This window comes from Bufo gargarizans, chromosome 2, assembly GCF_014858855.1.
Source record: "Bufo gargarizans isolate SCDJY-AF-19 chromosome 2, ASM1485885v1, whole genome shotgun sequence".
Lineage (NCBI taxonomy): Eukaryota > Metazoa > Chordata > Amphibia > Anura > Bufonidae > Bufo > Bufo gargarizans.
This window is the reverse complement of record NC_058081.1, coordinates 724,168,472-724,185,801: the sequence shown is the minus strand read 5'-3', so window position 1 is coordinate 724,185,801 and position 17,330 is coordinate 724,168,472. Positions and strand designations below refer to the sequence as shown.

Sequence of the window (17,330 nt, the reverse complement as noted above, 5' to 3'; positions counted from 1 at the left end):
ATTGACGCATAGAGGAATAACATTTATGTCATGAGTGTGTCAACTATTGACAACTCTTTGCGGTTGTCTAAAATCTATTCCATACACATCCCCTTATAGGTGACGTAACAGGGATTAAACTAATAGGAATAGTACTACTTAACACACCTTATAATAATAATAATAATAATAATAATAATAATACTAGTGAACGTAACAGGGATTAAACTGATTAAAGCATCTTTTTCCATCTCCCGGTTCCTAAAATCGATTCCATATACACGTCCCCTGATAGGGGACGTAACAGGGATTAAACTGATAGGAATAGTACTACTTAACACACCACTGCTATCTGGTGGCACATTCAATTGCACGCGCAGTGCCCCAAATTGGAAGTAGGAGGACCGACCAAGCATCTTTTTCCATCTCCCGGTTCCTAAAATCGATTCCATTTACACGTCCCCTGATAGGGGACGTAACAGGGATTGAACTGATAGGAATAGTACTACTTAACACACCACTCCTATCTGGTGGCATATTCGATTACATGCGCAGGGCCCCAAATTGGAAGTAGGAGGAGCGACCAAGCATCTTTTTCCATCTCCCGGTTCCTAAAATCTATTCCATACATGTCCCCTGATAGGGGATGTAACAGGGATTAAACCGATAGGAATAGTACCACTTAACACACCACTCTTATCTGGTGGCACAGTATATTGCATGCGCAGTGCCCCAAATTGGAAGGAGAAGGACCAACCAAGCATCTTTTTCCATCTCCCGATTCCTAAAATCTATTCCATACATGTCCCCTGATAGGGGAAGTAACACACCTTATAATAACGCAGAGAGAGGCAATGCAGAGAGAGGAGTCTGAAAAAGAGGAGTCAGAGGAGGAAGGAGGCTTTGAGGAGGTGGAAGACCAAACACAGCAGGCGTCCCAGGGGGCTTGTTGTCACCTTTTGGGGACCCTTGGTGTTGTATGTGGCTGGGTGGAGGAAGAGACCTTCAATGACATCAGTGAGGACAAGGAACGGGACATGGCTAGCTTCGTATCCAACCTTGTGCAAATGGGGAGTTTGCGGTTGTTTGCTGTGCGTTAAACAGGGAGTTTGGTCTGTCATAGTTTGGTGTGTCGCTGTGAAGCGGGCGTAACCCTTACACTACCTGATCGATACAACATCATACCTGATGTTTTAAAGCACGTTATTCCAAACAATTTAGGAATGTTAGGTGATTTATTCCCTTTATGGATTAAAACCCGACTCTGCGTCAACTACGTTATTTTCCATGGGAGTTTAGCCATGGATCCCCCGCCGGCATGCCACAGTCCAGGTGTTAGTCCCCTTGAAACAACCTTTCCATCACTATTGTGGCCAGAAAGAGTTCCTGTGGGTTTTAAAATTCGCCTGCCTATTGAAGTCAATGGTGGTTCGCCCGGTTTGCCCGTTCGCGAACATTTTCAAAAATGTTATGTTCGCGATATCTCTAGCTCTGATATACCACTGATATACCTAGTAGACAGGTAAAAAAAATTCATTAATTTGTCTGTTACATATTCGGGGGAAATTCACCAATTTTTGGGTGTGATGCACCCCGGCTGTACCTAGTAGACAGTTAAAAACATTTCACTATTTTGTCTGTTACATTTTTGGGTGAAATTCACCAATTTTTGGGTGTGATATACCCCTGCTCTACCTAGTAGACAGGTAACATTTCACTAATTTATCTGTTACATTTTTGGGAGAAATTCACAAATTTTTGGCTGTGATATACCCCTGCTCTACATAGTAGACAGGTAATATTTCACTAATTTGTCTGTTACATATTTGGGTGTAATTCACCAATTTTTGGCTGTGATATACCCCTGCTCTACCTAGTAGACAGGTTAATAAATTTCAAAAAAATTTCAGTTACATTCTTGGGTGACATTTTACCATTTTTGCCGTGAATAAACCCCTGCTCTGCATAGGTGACAGGGACGGAAATTTTTAAAAATCATCTGTTCCATTGGTGGGTGACTGTCACGACTGTGACTGATCCAGACAGGTCTGGGAGGAGAAGGTCGCAGCGACTTGCTACTCGCGATAGCTTGTGAGTTTGCTCCGTGGTTCAGGGTATGTCATCCGGGTTTTGCCTTGTGAACCTTTTTGTCCTGACTGGGAGTTTGTAGGCATCCTTCTCAGGTGAGTCCTGTCTGCCACTCCCAGCTACTATATTAGTTTCAGTTTCACTTGCAGTCATTGCCAGATATAGTCCTTACTTCCAGTGCTATGCTGACCTTTGGAGGAGATCGTTTGACGGTATTGCTGTGGAGCTCTGGTCTGGCGTGGACTGTCGTTGTTGGGATCACCTTCTCTGCTCGTGACTGGATAAGTCTATGTTATAGATTGTTTGTTTGTTTGTTGCTGTCTTCCTCTGTTGTTCTCCTAGACGTGAGTGATGGTGACTAGTGCTCCCATCTGCCTTTCCCCAGGCTAGTCTTGTTAGGGTGACTAAGGGTTTAGGCATCCTGCTCGCCGCACGGGTTCACATCCCGTCTAGGGTATCAGGGCAGACAGGTGCCAGCTTAGGGTTAGTCAGGGGTGACCATTCTATTTCCCATCCGTAGATAAGGGTCCCCCTTCCCCTCCGTCTGGTGCGAAACGACTGCTGCTGGGATAGCGGTCGTGACAGTGAGATTAACCCATTTCTGGTGATCAAAAAACCATGCTCTGCATAGGTGACAGGGAATTAAATTTGTAATATTCATCTTTGATTGGCCCTTTTATTCGATCCTTCTGCTTTTATAACTTGTCCCACATTTCAGCTCAATCACATTGCAGCCATTGACCTCCCTTGGATGTGGTATCCCTTTCTCGCGCTCCCTCTCCGGGGTGGAACCCTGATTCGCCAATAACTAAGATCAACATGGTAGGCTCAGAAAAGAACATCGAAAGTTGATAGAGAAGATATCCAAATGGATCATGGATGTCAAGGGGACATGCGATCAGGCAGAAGTTATCTAGAGTCAACAAAGCGGCAGCAGGGCCTCACCTGTCTAATGTTTACAAATCCAAAATACCGCACCGCCGAGAAGGTGATTTTACCCCCAACAGTCCATACTGACTGACTGCTACTGCTGCTGCCTCCGTGAACCCCTGCACAACTACATCCTGGGCATGTTGGCTACTGCGAAGTAGGTGGTCTACCCCGGGCACGTTTGGCTTCAGACTTCCCACTTCTGCCACCCTGCAGACTCCCAACCATGCTACCACCTTGCTGGATCAGCCGCTGCCTCACGGGCAAGCTACCACCCTCTTCTCTTGATGATGATGATGATGAAGCCCCTTCTGCACCCAGCTGCCAAGTGCGATCGGCTTCATCATCATCGAGTAGTGTCTGATGTCATCCTCAACGATGTCTGGGTCAGGAGCCTGACTGCTCGCAATACCACCTCCCATGCCCCTCTTCTCATCACTGCTTGCCTGCCTAGCAGAGGAAGCGGCGGATGTCTTCTCCAGATCTTGGCAGGGCAGGAGCTGCTGACTGTCCTCTAGTTGCTCGTTCTTGCTGTATAGTGGAGCTGAGCCTACAGCATACAATACTTCCTTGGGTGAGGTAACAGCAAAGGACAGAGGCAGTTTGAGGACAGGTAAGGGCACAGGGCCTGCTCCCGGGCCATGCCAACTAAGGGTTGTGTCTGACGAACCCACTAACTGTTGGCTGGGGGTGTCTGATGTCACTTGTAGTGATGATTGAGCATGCTCGACTGAACACCTGAAATGCAATGCTCGAGTTTCCTTTCCGCACGTTTTCATGCAGGGAGGTACTGGCATGCATTGTAATGCATTAGCCATGTTGGCTACTGGCATTACAGTGATTGGCTGGCCGGAACACGTCATCAGGTGCTATAAAGCAGCTGTCCCCAACCGCCGGGCCGTGGGAATACAGAGGAGCGGAGATGCCCGCGGGTTAATGATCTATGACACGTGTTCGGCTCAGCCTTAGTCAGGGAGAGTTGAGCATAGGAAAGGATAGACAGTGTAGGGAGATTTTTATTACAAGAAACTTTTCAGAGACCCAAAAGTCCTTTTAAGGACTATTGTGTGTGACAGCAGCAATATATATTCTTAGAGTATCCTGCGCTAAATAGCGTCTGATAGGCAGCTGCGGACAGTAACATTAGCTGCGTCACATCTCCTGTGTAAAGTTTGCACATCCCTAAAATATCAGTGACATCCAGTGTTCTTTTTCCAGAGACGGTGTCCGCTGCGGACAGTAACATTAGCTGCGTCACATCTCCAGTGTAAAATGTAAGCTTCCAAAAAATTTCTGACATCCAGTGTACTTTTTCCGTAGACAGTGTCCGTTGCGTACAGTGACATTACCAGGGGCACATCTCCAGCGTAACGCGTGCGGTTAAAAAATTTATCTGTGACATACAGTGTACTTTTTCCGTAGACGGTGTCCGCTTCTGACAGTGACATTACCAGCGCCACATCTGCAGTGTAACGGGTGCGCTGAAAAATTTATTTTGCTTTGGTCGTCTTGTGCTGGTCCAAGAATTTCACCTCTAGTGGCGCAATACGGATGCCCCCAGCCATCCCTCTTAACCATGGCCCTAGTTCCGAAAACCAGCAAAATAGAACCGGAGTCCTATTCCATTATTCCCAGCTGAAGTATTCAGGCGACCCAGCCAATGTAATATATTCGCAATAAATTTGTGATAAATTTGCGATTAGAATATTCAACACTATTTGCGAACATTGATGGCCAGTTCGCAGTGTTCGCCTGCGAACACGTGCAGACTGCCATCTTGATGCACAAGTCCGGCGATGCACAGGTAAGCCCTTACCTGTGCCGCGAGCCAGTTTAAAATCAAATGCGGGCAGCGGGAGCAGGCAGTTCCGAGAACAGCCCGATGAAGGGCCCTGGCGGGTGTTCTCGGAACTGCCTGCTCCCGCTGACAGCATTTGATTTCAGACCGGCTTGAGGCACAGGCACAGGTAAGGGCTTACCTGTGCATTGCCGGACTTGTGAGTCAAGATGGCAGTCCGCATGTGTTCGCAGGCGAACACTGCGAAATGGCCATCAATGTTTGCGAATACTAATATATAGAACTATATTCTAAATATTTGCAAATTCTCGAAGTGGCAATATTTGAATATTTGCGCTCAACACTACTAAGCAGCAAGCAGACACCCATCATTTTTTTAATGGTCAGCTCAGCAGCAGGCCCTCGCATATAATTTTTTAGAGGGTCATCTCACCAGCAGGCCCTCACCTACAATCTTATACAGGGTCAGCTCACCAGCAGGCCCTCACCTACAATCTTTTTAAATGGACAGCTCACCAGCAGGCCCTCACCTACAATCTTTTTGAGGGTCAGCTCACCTGCAGGCCCTCACCTAATTATACCTAATAGATAATTTGCACGCATGCTGCCTTGCTTGGAAGTTGTAGCCGTAGCTGTTTCTCAGGTTCCCTGTACATAATCAAACTCTGATTCCCCGTTACCCGTGGTCACCGTGGTTTGCACTGAAAAATAACATTGAAAAATGATAGTGCAGAGATCCGAATGGATCGTCCCCATCACGGGGATGTGCGATCGGGCCCAGGTTATCTAGAGTCACCAAAATCGGCAGCAGCCCCTCACCCATAATGTTTTAGATGGTCAGATCAGTAAGCTCTTGCTCCAAATGTTTTTGAGGGCCTCCTTTATGTGATATACAGGTTGTATCGGAGTGCCTCTTCCTTGTAATTTTTGGCAGCACTTGCACTTTATATACAACTAAATATACAGGAAAGAATGTTTATCTTTGGTTTTGTGCGTATTTTTGTCAGTCTGTAAAAGTTGCGTACTACTCGGACAACATCGTTCCCAGCAGCGACCTGAATGTCCAAGATGCATCCAGACATCCTCCCCATGCTGTTCCTGAACCATTTCAGTGGTGTTTCCATCAATTTCTGACCTTTTCCTATGAACCAGGCGCCCTCCCCTCTTCAGAGCAGGGGGTGCCTGGTTTAATGCTTGGGTTCTCCCATTGACTTCCATTGTGTTCAGGTGCTCGGTAGAGCACCCAAACATCCCTATGTGTTCGGCCCAAGCCGCCGAGCACCCGAGCACTATGGTGCTCGATAAACACTAGTCCATTGGGATGAAGTGGATGACCGAGTTAACCAGTCAATAACCGCTGGGTTGCTGGTCAAGACACGACCGCTAGATGACACCGGGAGCTCAGGCCTCTCGCTGCGACTCCTGCTGCCACAGCCCCTTACTCTGCTGCGACCTCTGCCTGCGCCAAATACATTTAGGCCTCTGCCACTCCTCTGTGCATGGCCGGGCACTTCTCTCTCTGACATACTTTTAGCTGAACTAAATAAATTAAAAGCTAATTAAAAACACCCCTAAAAGCGACTAATATATTTTTCTTTTTGTACTAAAATTGGACACTTTATGCTTTCAGTGCAAATAACTGCAAAAGTGAAGTGCAAATATATTTCTCTTTTTGCACAGAAATTGGCAATAAACGCTGTTATCACCACATATAACTGCAGAAGTGAAATGCGTAGATATTTCTCTTTTTGTACTGAAATAGGCAATAAATGCTTTCACCACATATAACTGCAGAAGTGAACTGCGTATATACCAGTATTTCTCATTTTGCACAGAAATAGGCCAGTAAAAGCTTTTAGTGAAAATACTGAAAAAGTGAACTGCATATATATTTCTATTTTTGTTCTGAAATAGGCCACTAAACGCTTTTGCCACAAATAACTGCAACAGTAAAGTGTGTATATATTTTTCATTTTGTACTAAAATAGGCCACTAAAGGCTTTCCAACATAGCACTTCCTCTCCAATAACAAGAACAAATTGCTGCAATGACAGAGCTGTATAATGGCTATTTGGATCCCCAAATTTGTCTTTTCTCTGCACTTGTAAATCGCTTTTCTAGCACTGTCCCTGGCGCTTTCTGAAGTCTGTCCCTGCACTAAGATGCTGTGAAGTGATTCCTCCCTATCCTTTCTCTGTACTTTTAAATTGTTTTTTCTGTTGTTTTTTTTTTTTCATAGTTAGGTTTATCCAATAGCTCGTCCTAGTCCCTTCTCACGTCTGTCCCTGCACTCAGAACGCTAGAAAATGTCTGATTCCAAGATGGCCGCCGTATTTATAGGGCTGTGACATGACAGGGCTCGCTGGCTGCTCATTGGCTGCATGCATGCATGTCAATCAGAGTGATCCCGCCTTCCCAGACTTACTTTCTCCATGTCCTCACACGTGCAGCCGCCATTTTAGGTAAAATGTGATTCATTACCACGAAGCACGAGAAAATTAGCATTTGTTGCTAATCAATTTTTTTTAGAAATTTGGATCGAATTCCACTTCGTCAGCTTCAATACGCTCATCTCTAGTGAGCGAGTATATGAGTGCGTCCATTTATGTGGTGAGAGCGCGCATGACTGTCTATGTGTGTGGATTAGTGCGTCCATGTATGTTGGTAGTGCGAGTATGAATGTGTCATGTATGTGCCATATAAAGTCTAGATTGATGGAGTGCTGCAGTGAAGGCTGACCTTATGGTTATTAGTCACTTCTCTTCCCAATGCTCTTCTACCTGATTACTTTGGTGGGGCGACCAACTCTAGGAAGGGTTCTGGTTGTTCCTCCCATTTCAGAATTCAGGAGGCCACCGTGCTCTTGGGAACTCTCAGCACAGCAGAAATTTCCTGGCCTTTTCTCCGGCTCTGAGCCTCTGCACAATCCTGTCTCTGAGCTCTACAGGCAGTTCTTTCCACCTCATGGCTTGGTTTTTGTTCTGATATACATGCTAATATAGCTCTGTGTCAGGGCCGTGTCTTTTCCAATCCTGTCTAAGGACTCATGCAGACATGCGTCCATGTGACGTCCGTGTTACATCAGTTTTTTGTGGATCTATTATAACTAGAGTTGAGCGAACACCTGGATGTTCGGGTTCGAGAAGTTCGGCCGAACTTCCCGAAAATGTTCGGGTTCGGGATCCGAACCCGATCCGAACTTCGTCCCGAACCCGAACCCCATTGAAGTCAATGGGGACCCGAACTTTTCGGCACTAAAAAGGCTGCAAAACAGCCCAGGAAAGGGCTAGAGGGCTGCAAAAGGCAGCAACATGTAGGTAAATCCCCTGCAAACAAATGTGGATAGGGAAATGAATAAAAATAAAAATTAAATAAATAAAAATTAACCAAAATCAATTGGAGAGAGGTCCCATAGCAGAGAATCTGGCTTCACGTCACCCACCACTGGAACAGTCCATTCTCAGATATTTAGGCCCAGCACCCAGGCAGAGGAGAGAGGTCCCGTAACAGAGGATCTGTCTTCATGTCAGCAGAGAATCAGTCTGCATGTCATAGCAGAGAATCAGGCTTCTCGTCACCCAACATTGGAACAGTCCATTGGCATATATTTAGGCCCCGGCACCCAGACAGAGGAGAGGTTCATTCAACTTTGGGTTGCCTCGCAATATAATGGTAAAATGAAAATAAAAATAGGATTGAATGAGGAAGTGCCCTGGAGTACAATAATATATGGTTAAGGGGAGGTAGTTAATGTCTAATCTGCACAAGGGATGGACAGGTCCTGTGGGATCCATGCCTGGTTCATTTTTATGAACGTCAGCTTGTCCACATTGGCTGTAGACAGGCGGCTGCGTTTGTCTGTAATGACGCCCCCTGCCGTGCTGAATACACGTTCAGACAAAACGTTGGCCGCCGGGCAGGCCAGCACCTCCAATGCATAAAAGGCTAGCTCTGGCCACGTGGACAATTTGGAGACCCAGAAGTTGAATGGGGCTGAACCATCAGTCAGTACGTGGAGGGGTGTGCACATGTACTGTTCCACCATGTTAGTGAAATGTTGCCTCCTGCTAACACGTTGCGTATCAGGTGGTGGTGCAGTTAGCTGTGGCGTGTTGACAAAACTTTTCCACTTCTCTGCCATGCTAACCCTGCCCTCAGAGGAGCTGGCCGTGACACAGCTGCCTTGGCGACCTCTTGCTCCTCCTCTGCCTTGGCCTTGGGCTTCCACTTGTTCCCCTGTGACATTTGGGAATGCTCTCAGTAGCGCGTCTACCAACGTGCGCTTGTACTCGCGCATCTTCCTATCACGCTCCAGTGCAGGAAGTAAGGTGGGCACATTGTCTTTGTACCGGGGATCCAGCAGGGTGGCAACCCAGTAGTCCGCACACGTTAAAATGTGGGCAACTCTGCTGTTGTTGCGCAGGCACTGCAGCATGTAGTCGCTCATGTGTGCCAGGCTGCCAGGGGTAAGGACAAGCTGTCCTCTGTGCGAGGCGTATCGTCATCGTCCTGCCTTTCACCCCAGCCACGCACCAGTGATGGGCCCGAGCTGCGTTGGGTGCCACCCCGCTGTGACCATGCTTCATCCTCATCCTCCTCCACCTCCTCCTCATCCTCGTCCTCCTCGTCCTCCAGTAGTGGGCCCTGGCTGGCCACATTTGTACCTGGCCTCTGCTGTTGCCAAAAACCTCCCTCTGAGTCACTTCGAAGAGACTGGCCTGAAAGTGCTAAAAATGACCCCTCTTCCTCCTCCTCCTGGGCCACCTCCTCTTCCATCATCGCCCTAAGTGTTTTCTCAAGGAGACATAGAAGTGGTATTGTAACGTTGATAACGGCGTCATCGCCACTGGCCATGTTGGTGGAGTACTCGAAACAGCGCAACAGGGCACACAGGTCTCGCATGGAGGCCCAGTCATTGGTGGTGAAGTGGTGCTGTTCTGTAGTGCGACTGACCCGTGCGTGCTGCAGCTGAAACTCCACTATGGCCTGCTGCTGCTCGCACAGTCTGTCCAGCATGTGCAAGGTGGAGTTCCACCTGGTGGGCACGTCGCATATGAGGCGGTGAGCGGGAAGGCCGAAGTTATGCTGTAGCGCAGACAGGCGAGCAGCAGCAGGATGTGAACGCCGGAAGCGCGAACAGACGGCCCGCACTTTATTCAGCAGCTCTGACATGTCGGGGTAGTTGTGAATGAACTTCTGCACCACTAAATTCAGCACATGCGCCAAGCAAGGGATGTTCGTCAAACCGGCTAGTCCCAGAGCTGCAACGAGATTTCGCCCATTATCACACACCACCAGGCCGGGCTTGAGGCTCACCGGCAGCAACCACTCGTCGGTCTGTTGCTCTATACCCCGCCACAACTCCTGTGCGGTGTGGGGCCTGTCCCCCAAACATATGAGTTTCAGAATGGCCTGCTGACGTTTACCCCGGGCTGTGCTGAAGTTGATGGTGAAGGTGTGTGGCTGACTGGATGAGCAGGTGGAAGAAGAGACGGAGGAAGCCGAGTAGGAGGAGGTGGCAAACAGGAGGCAAAGAATGTTGCCCTGTGATCCTTGGCGGCGGAAGGACGTGCGCCAAACAGCTCTCCGCCTGGGGCCCAGCTGCCACTACATTTACCCAGTGTCCAGTTAGGGAGATATAGCGTCCCTGGCCGTGCTTACTGGTCCACGTATCTGTGGTTAGGTGGACCTTGCCACAGATGGCGTTGCGCAGTGCACACTTGATTTTATCGGATACTTGGTTGTGCAGGGAAGGCACGGCTCTCTGGAGAAGTACTGCCGGCTGGGAACAACATACTGTGGGACAGCAAGCGACATGAGCTGTTTGAAGCTGTCTGTGTCCACCAGCCTAAAGGCCAGTAGTTTAGAAATGCTGGCATTCAGGGCCAGGGATCGAGGGTGGCTAGGTGGGAGATGTTTGTGAGATGGAGAGCTGAACGCTGCCGTGTGACATGGTTGAGACGCTTGGTGACGGAGGTGGTGGTGGTGGTGTTGGTGGTACATCCCCTGTTTGCTGGGCGGCAGGTGCCAACGTTCCTCCAGAGGCGGAGGAAGAAGCCGAGGCGGCAGCAGCAGAAGAGGCCGAGGCGGCAGCAGCTGAAGAGGCCGAGGCGGCAGCAGCAGAAGAGGTAGCAGGGGGAGCCTGAGTGACTTCCTTGGTTTTAAGGTGTTTACTCCACTGCAGTTCATGCTGTGCATGCAGGTGCCTGGTCATGCAGGTTGTGCTCTGGTTCAGAACGTTAATGCCTCACTTCAGGCTCTGATGGCACAGCGTGCAAACCACTCGGGTCTTGTCATCAGCACATTGTTTGAAGAAGTGCCATGCCAGGGAACTCTTGAAGCTGCCTTTGGGGTGCTCGGTCCCAGATGGCGGCGGTCAGTAGCAGGCGGAGTCTCTTGGCGGCGGGTGTTCTGCTTTTGCCCACTGCTCCCTCTTTTGCTACGTTGTTGGCTCGGTCTCACCACTGCCTCTTCCTCCGAACTGTGAAAGTCAGTGGCACGACCTTCATTCCATGTGGGGTCTAGGACCTCATCGTCCCCTGCATCGTCTTCCACCCAGTCTTGATCCCTGACCTCCTGTTCAGTCTGCACACTGCAGAAAGACGCAGCAGTTGGCATCTGTGTTTCGTCATCATCAGAGACATGCTGAGGTGGTATTCCCATGTCCTCATCATTAGGAAACATAAGTGGTTGTGCGTCAGTGCATTCTATGTCTTTCACCGCTGGGGAAGGGCTAGGTGGATGCCCTTGGGAAACCCTGCCAGCGGAGTCTTCACACAGCATAAGAGACTGCTGCATAACTTGAGGCTGAGACAGTTTCCCTGGTATACATGGGGGTGATGTGACAGACTGATGGGGTTGGTTTTCAGGCGCCATCTGTGCGCTTTCTGCAGAAGACTGGGTGGGAGATAATGTGAACGTGCTGGATCCACTGTCGGCCACCCAATTGACTAATGCCTGTACCTGCTCAGGCCTTACCATCCTTAGAACGGCATTGGGCCCCACCATATATCGCTGTAAATTCTGGCGGCTACTGGGACCTGAGGTAGTTGGTACACTAGTACGTGTGGCTGTGGCAGAACGGCCACGTCCTCTCCCAGCACCAGAGGGTCCACTAACACCACCACGACCATGTCCACGTCCGCGTCCCTTACTAGATCTTTTCCTCATTGTTATCGTTCACCACAACAACAAAAATATTATTTGGCCCAATGTATTGTATTCAAATTGAGCTGAATATAAATTTGAGGCCTAGTATTTAGGCGCTGGGTGACAGGTATGGATTTACTGACAGAATTAAACTTGGAAATGTACAGTAGCGTGTGTGTGAAGTTATTCTGAATGACCCTTTGTGCACCTTGAATATTATTTACCCTTTTAGGGATAGATTTCAAATAGCTCTGATACATCAGAAACCACTAAATTAGGAAATCGCTAAATTGGGAATTGGATTTCAACCCAGAACAAAAACTGTGCTTTGACGGACACTAAATAACTTGCCCAGCCACAACAGTACAGCAGTAACGACAGATTTAGCTGGATAAAAACTTGAGGCCTAGTATTTAGGCGCTGGGTGACAGGTATACGTTTACTGACAGAATTACACTGGGATATGGCCAAAAAATAACCACACTATTGCTGGTTAAATGCACTTGGTGTGACAGCTTGACCAACCACACTACTGAGGGTTAAATGCACTTGGTGACAGGCGCAGCTTGCCCCTGATGTAGTATATGGCCAAAAAATAAACAGACTATTGCTGGTTAAATGCACTTGGTGTGACAGCTTCACCCTGATGTAGGCTTTAGCCAAAAAACAACCACACCATTGAGGGTTAAATGCACTTGGTCGCAGCTTGTGCTGGCGCACCACAAGACACAAAATGGCCGTCGATCACCCCAGAAAAAAGTGACTGACAAACGGTCTGGGCAGCCTAAAAACTGTGAGAAATTGAGTATCAGCAGCTCAATGATCCACAGCTGCAGATCGATCAATTAATCAAGTCCTTTGGAGGAGTTAATCTGCCTAATCTCGCCCTACTGTCGCAGCCGCAACCTCTCCCTACACTGATCAGAACAGAGTGACGGGCGGCGCTATGTGACTCCAGCTTAAATAGAGTCTGGGTCACATGGTGCTCTGGCCAATCACAGCCATGCCAATAGTAGGCATGGCTGTGACGGCCTCTTGGGGCAAGTAGTATGACGCTTGTTGATTGGCTGCTTTGCAGCCTTTCAAAAAGCGCCAAGAAAGCGACGAACACCGAACCCGAACCCAGACTTTTACGAAAATGTCCGGTTTCGGGTCCGTGTCACGGACACCCCAAAATTCGGTACGAACCCGAACTATACAGTTCGAGTTCGCTCATCCCTAATTATAACAATGCCTTTCCTTGTCCACAAAGCTGACAAGAATAGGACATGTTTTCTTTGTTCTTTTTTGTGAAATGGACTTGTGGTAATTTCAGTTTTTTTTGCAGCCTCATTGAAATGAATGGTTCCGCATATGGGCCGCAAAATAAACTGAACGGACATGGACAAAAAACATGTTTGTGTGCGTGAGCCCTAATCCAATGAATCCACCACGGGTGACCCCAATTAAGGTGGAGATGGGAGGCCCCAGAGCTAAAAGTCTAATGTTCATTGTAAAGGGTCTGAATACTTATGTCCAGGCCAAATTTTTGTTTTTCCTTTTAAATAAATTAGCAAACATTTCTAAATCCTGTTTCCCCTCTCTCCTTATACGGTAGGTTACTGAGTGCAGACGGATGGCGGGAAATGTGATTTGTTTTAATTATTTTATTTTTCTTAGCTCAAAGAGCAACATAACAAAATGTGGAAAAAGTGAAATGGTCTGAAGACTTCCTGAACTCACTGTAAAAAAAAGGTGTCACTGAAAAATACAACTCATCCCTTAAAGGGTGACGCTAGGGAGGCTCGTCCCCGTCCCCGCCTGCCATTGGCTGCTCCTCCTGACACTGGATGTTTTCATCTGTTTGCAGGGAGAAGCAGCAGCGGCGGGGACCAGGAGCGGGGACTGGGGTAAGTATATTCCATGTGGGGTGCCCGGCACATGAGGGGACATTTCATTGGAGAACCCCTTTAACAATTCCGCCCTCATATGGCCGTATCAATGGAAACTAAAAAGTTAGGGCTCTCTATATGTGGTGACAGAAAACAAAAAAAAAATCCTGAGGATGTTAATGCCAAAATAGTCTTGGTCTTTAAAGGGTTAATATTACACTTTTTCTAACACGCTTTCTTTCCTTTCAGATTTATATCATATACTAGAACTGGACCTGCACTGATGATGAATGGGACCATTTGTAACTCCTCAAATAATGTCAGCTGTGAAGACTATGATTACAATGACATCCCTCCATATAACCCTTATGATTACTGGTTTGTGATCTTGTGTTTGGTTTCTTTACTGGGAACCATAGGAAATGGTCTGGTCATCTGGTTCTGCCTCTTCAGGATGGAGAAGACCGTCAATGTGATCTGGTTCCTCAACCTGTCGATAGCTGATTTTATATTTGCACTGTTTCTTGCTTTCATTATTGTAAACTTAGTATTTCTGAATGACGGGCCATTTAGTGGTGCCATGATCATCATCATCGAGCTTGTTTTCTATGTCAATATGGACGTCAGTGTCTTCCAGCTCGCAGTCATCAGTGTAGACCGCTGTATCTGTGTTGTATTTCCGGTTTGGTGTCGTAATCACCGGACCAGAAGATTGGCCCTGATTGTTGTCCTGATGATTTGGATTTTTTCTATTTCTTCACAAATAATTGATTTCTTTGTATTGGATGACAAGAATACCTGGAGACCTATTGTAGAATTTCTCTTTTTCTTCCTTCTTCCGTTCATTGTTATCGTCTCATCTTACACAATCCTTATCTTGCGCATCAAAGATAAAAACATCATCAAATCTTCCAAGCCTTTTAAGATCATCGTAGCCGTGGTCATCGCTTTCTTCATTTGTTGGTTCCCTTATTATTTGTTTGACCTTTTACAGATAATTCCACATATAAACATCAATGTCTATAGAACTGAAATGAACATTATTTCATGTCTGATGGTTATTAATTGTTGCATTAACCCCATTCTCTACGTCTTTATTGGTCAGGATTTCAAACAAAAATGTTGTGGCTCTTTCCAGGCTGTATTTGAGAAGGCCTTCAGAGAAGACATGGGCCAGATGAATTTCAGTGCGAGTTAACAGTGCAGCTTCTCTGGTCTTCTGCTGATACCGACCAATACGAGTGTTATATGGAAATGAGGCGTCTCATCAAGATATCTCCTGTCCTTATGGCATATAGATATCTTAGATTGGGGGGCCCTTGGTTATGTAAGATCAACTCCCACATTGACTGACTCTTATTAGATGACCACCCTTTCCATTGCATTGATGTAATACTATAGTCCTCTAGTTGCTGCTGCAGGGAAAATATATGACCAGTTGAACCAGATCCCCAGAGATCAGCTGATTGCAGGTTCCTTTTTTGTGCTCAGATAAAAGGTAACTTATGTTAGACAATCCCTTTAACAGTGAAGCCTCTCCAAAAGACCCTCCCTATGAGACAGCCACTCTCCATCTGGAATATATATTTTTGTCTTCTGTGTCAATTGGCTTTTCTTTCAGAGGATCACCACTCTAGAAGACCATCTTCACTGAAATGTTGGGTTTTTGTCCCAAAAGGGTTTCTGAATTATTTTTCTCGCCGTAGACTGTATTCACACTTGTGGTGGTGGCTCTATTTGTTTAAGCCCATCAAATTATATGGCAGGAATAGTCGTGCATGTTGTCAAAATGATGGAAACCGCAACTGATCCATCGATGGACCTCATTATAATCCTATATTGTGTCAGGAGCTGTTGACATTTCTCTATCTGGTTTCTTTAATGACTTTGTGAACTTAGATTATTTTTTCTTTTCCTGGCGATGGAACACAGATCTTCTTGAAACGGTCTTGTCACCATTGTACAGCATTAAAGGGGTATTCTGGTTGCTACAAGTTATCCCCTATCCACGGATAGGAGATAATTATTATATCGGTGGGGGTCCTATTGCTTGATCATGAGAACTGTGTTCCGTACCCCTTGCAACCCCCTGAATAGAACAGGGTGGCCGGTCGTACATGCTCATGGCCGCTCCATACATTTCTAAGGGAGTTCCAAAGATAGCCGAGCGCTGTACTTCGCTATTTCTGGAACTTCCATAGAAATGTATGGAGTAGCCATGAGCATGTACGGGCACTCTGTTCTATTCAGGGGGCCTGCAGGGGTACGAGGCCCCATTCTCATGATCGGTGGGGGTCCTAGTGGTAGGACTCCCACTGATATAATAGTTATACACTATCCTACGGATAAGGGATAACTTGTAACAACCAAAATACCCATTTAATGATACATAAACCGAGCTAAGAACACCGCTGTGTAACATACAGACTGATATCACATTTCTCTGTATCTTCTGTTGTAAATTCTCAATGTGTCATTTGTATTGTTTGAGTTTCTTTCCTCATCGCACCTCTTGTGGTGTGATCTGTGTATGATATACATTCTCTGGTTTTGGCTCATTGTAATCTGTCTCTCTGATAAAATACTAATTACATAGGAGGGCTGGTGTTCTGAAGGTGTCTCCTAAATGAGGTTTATAAAAGTTGTTTGAGAATGGAAAAAAAATAAAATAAATCAAAGTGTTCATTCTTTTTTTCTTTCTTTTTTTTTGGGGGGGGGGGGGGGGGGGGGGAAACAGCTTCACCCTTGTCTATCGGCTGTGTTTGGTATTGCAACTCATCCCTAATCACTTGATTGCCCCTTTTTCTCAGATAGGCCCTTTAAAGATTGTTCCATCTGGGCTAATGCTCTTAGAATAAAGCCTCCCCAGGCCTGGTTTCTCTAACTCCCCGCAATCAGCCGTCATCATCAGTGGAAGCTCTCTACCACTACTCACATCTGCTGCTTCTACCCCCATATCATAAATGGTGCTGCTGACTCCTCCAAAACATGAGCTCCTCCTTACTAAACCCTTTGAAATCTGTAATAACGACCATGACTGCTGGTGGGTGTGGGAGAGAGGACCTGACAATTGTTTAGGGTCTGAATCTCTAAAAGGGCCAAGAGACAATTAACTTTTGACCTGGTTCCCCTGTAGTTGGAGAACTTTTCTGGCTGTCACTACCACTCGGTGTAGCTAGGCTTTTCTGCACCTGGGACAAGGATTCCAATGTATAACTGTACTCACCCAGTCCCACCTAATAAAATCATAGGGGACACGGTGGGACCAATAAACATAAAGACCCAACTGGTAAACAGAAGACCAACTGATCCTACCTCATGCAGGGTGTCGCCGGCATCGGCATGATGTCTGCTGGGTCCAGTACAAGGTCCCTGTGGTGATAGAGCAAAAAGAATAATCACATAAGAAAGGGATGGTGACTGTATCTGGTAAATCCCCAGCAGGGGACGCTGTGCTGGCCTGTAAAACTGAGCCATCCCAATGTATAGCAGGGTAATCAAGGGCATTTCCTCTT

The 17,330-nt window shown here is 46.9% G+C and overlaps 1 protein-coding gene across 1 annotated transcript; it reads left to right on the top strand.

The window, feature by feature from the left end:
* The first annotated feature begins 14,101 nt into the window (after window positions 1-14,101).
* LOC122926374 (C3a anaphylatoxin chemotactic receptor-like) lies at window positions 14,102-15,013 on the top strand. The gene has a single exon (XM_044277749.1). It carries the CDS (start codon window positions 14,102-14,104, stop codon window positions 15,011-15,013), a length of 912 nt encoding a protein of 303 aa, XP_044133684.1.
* Window positions 15,014-17,330: the final 2,317 nt, after the last annotated feature.

Bases quoted from the DNA above. Each gene is read 5' to 3' on its own strand.
- LOC122926374 (XM_044277749.1), top strand. From the start codon at position 14,102: ATGAATGGGACCATTTGTAACTCCTCAAATAATGTCAGCTGTGAAGAC.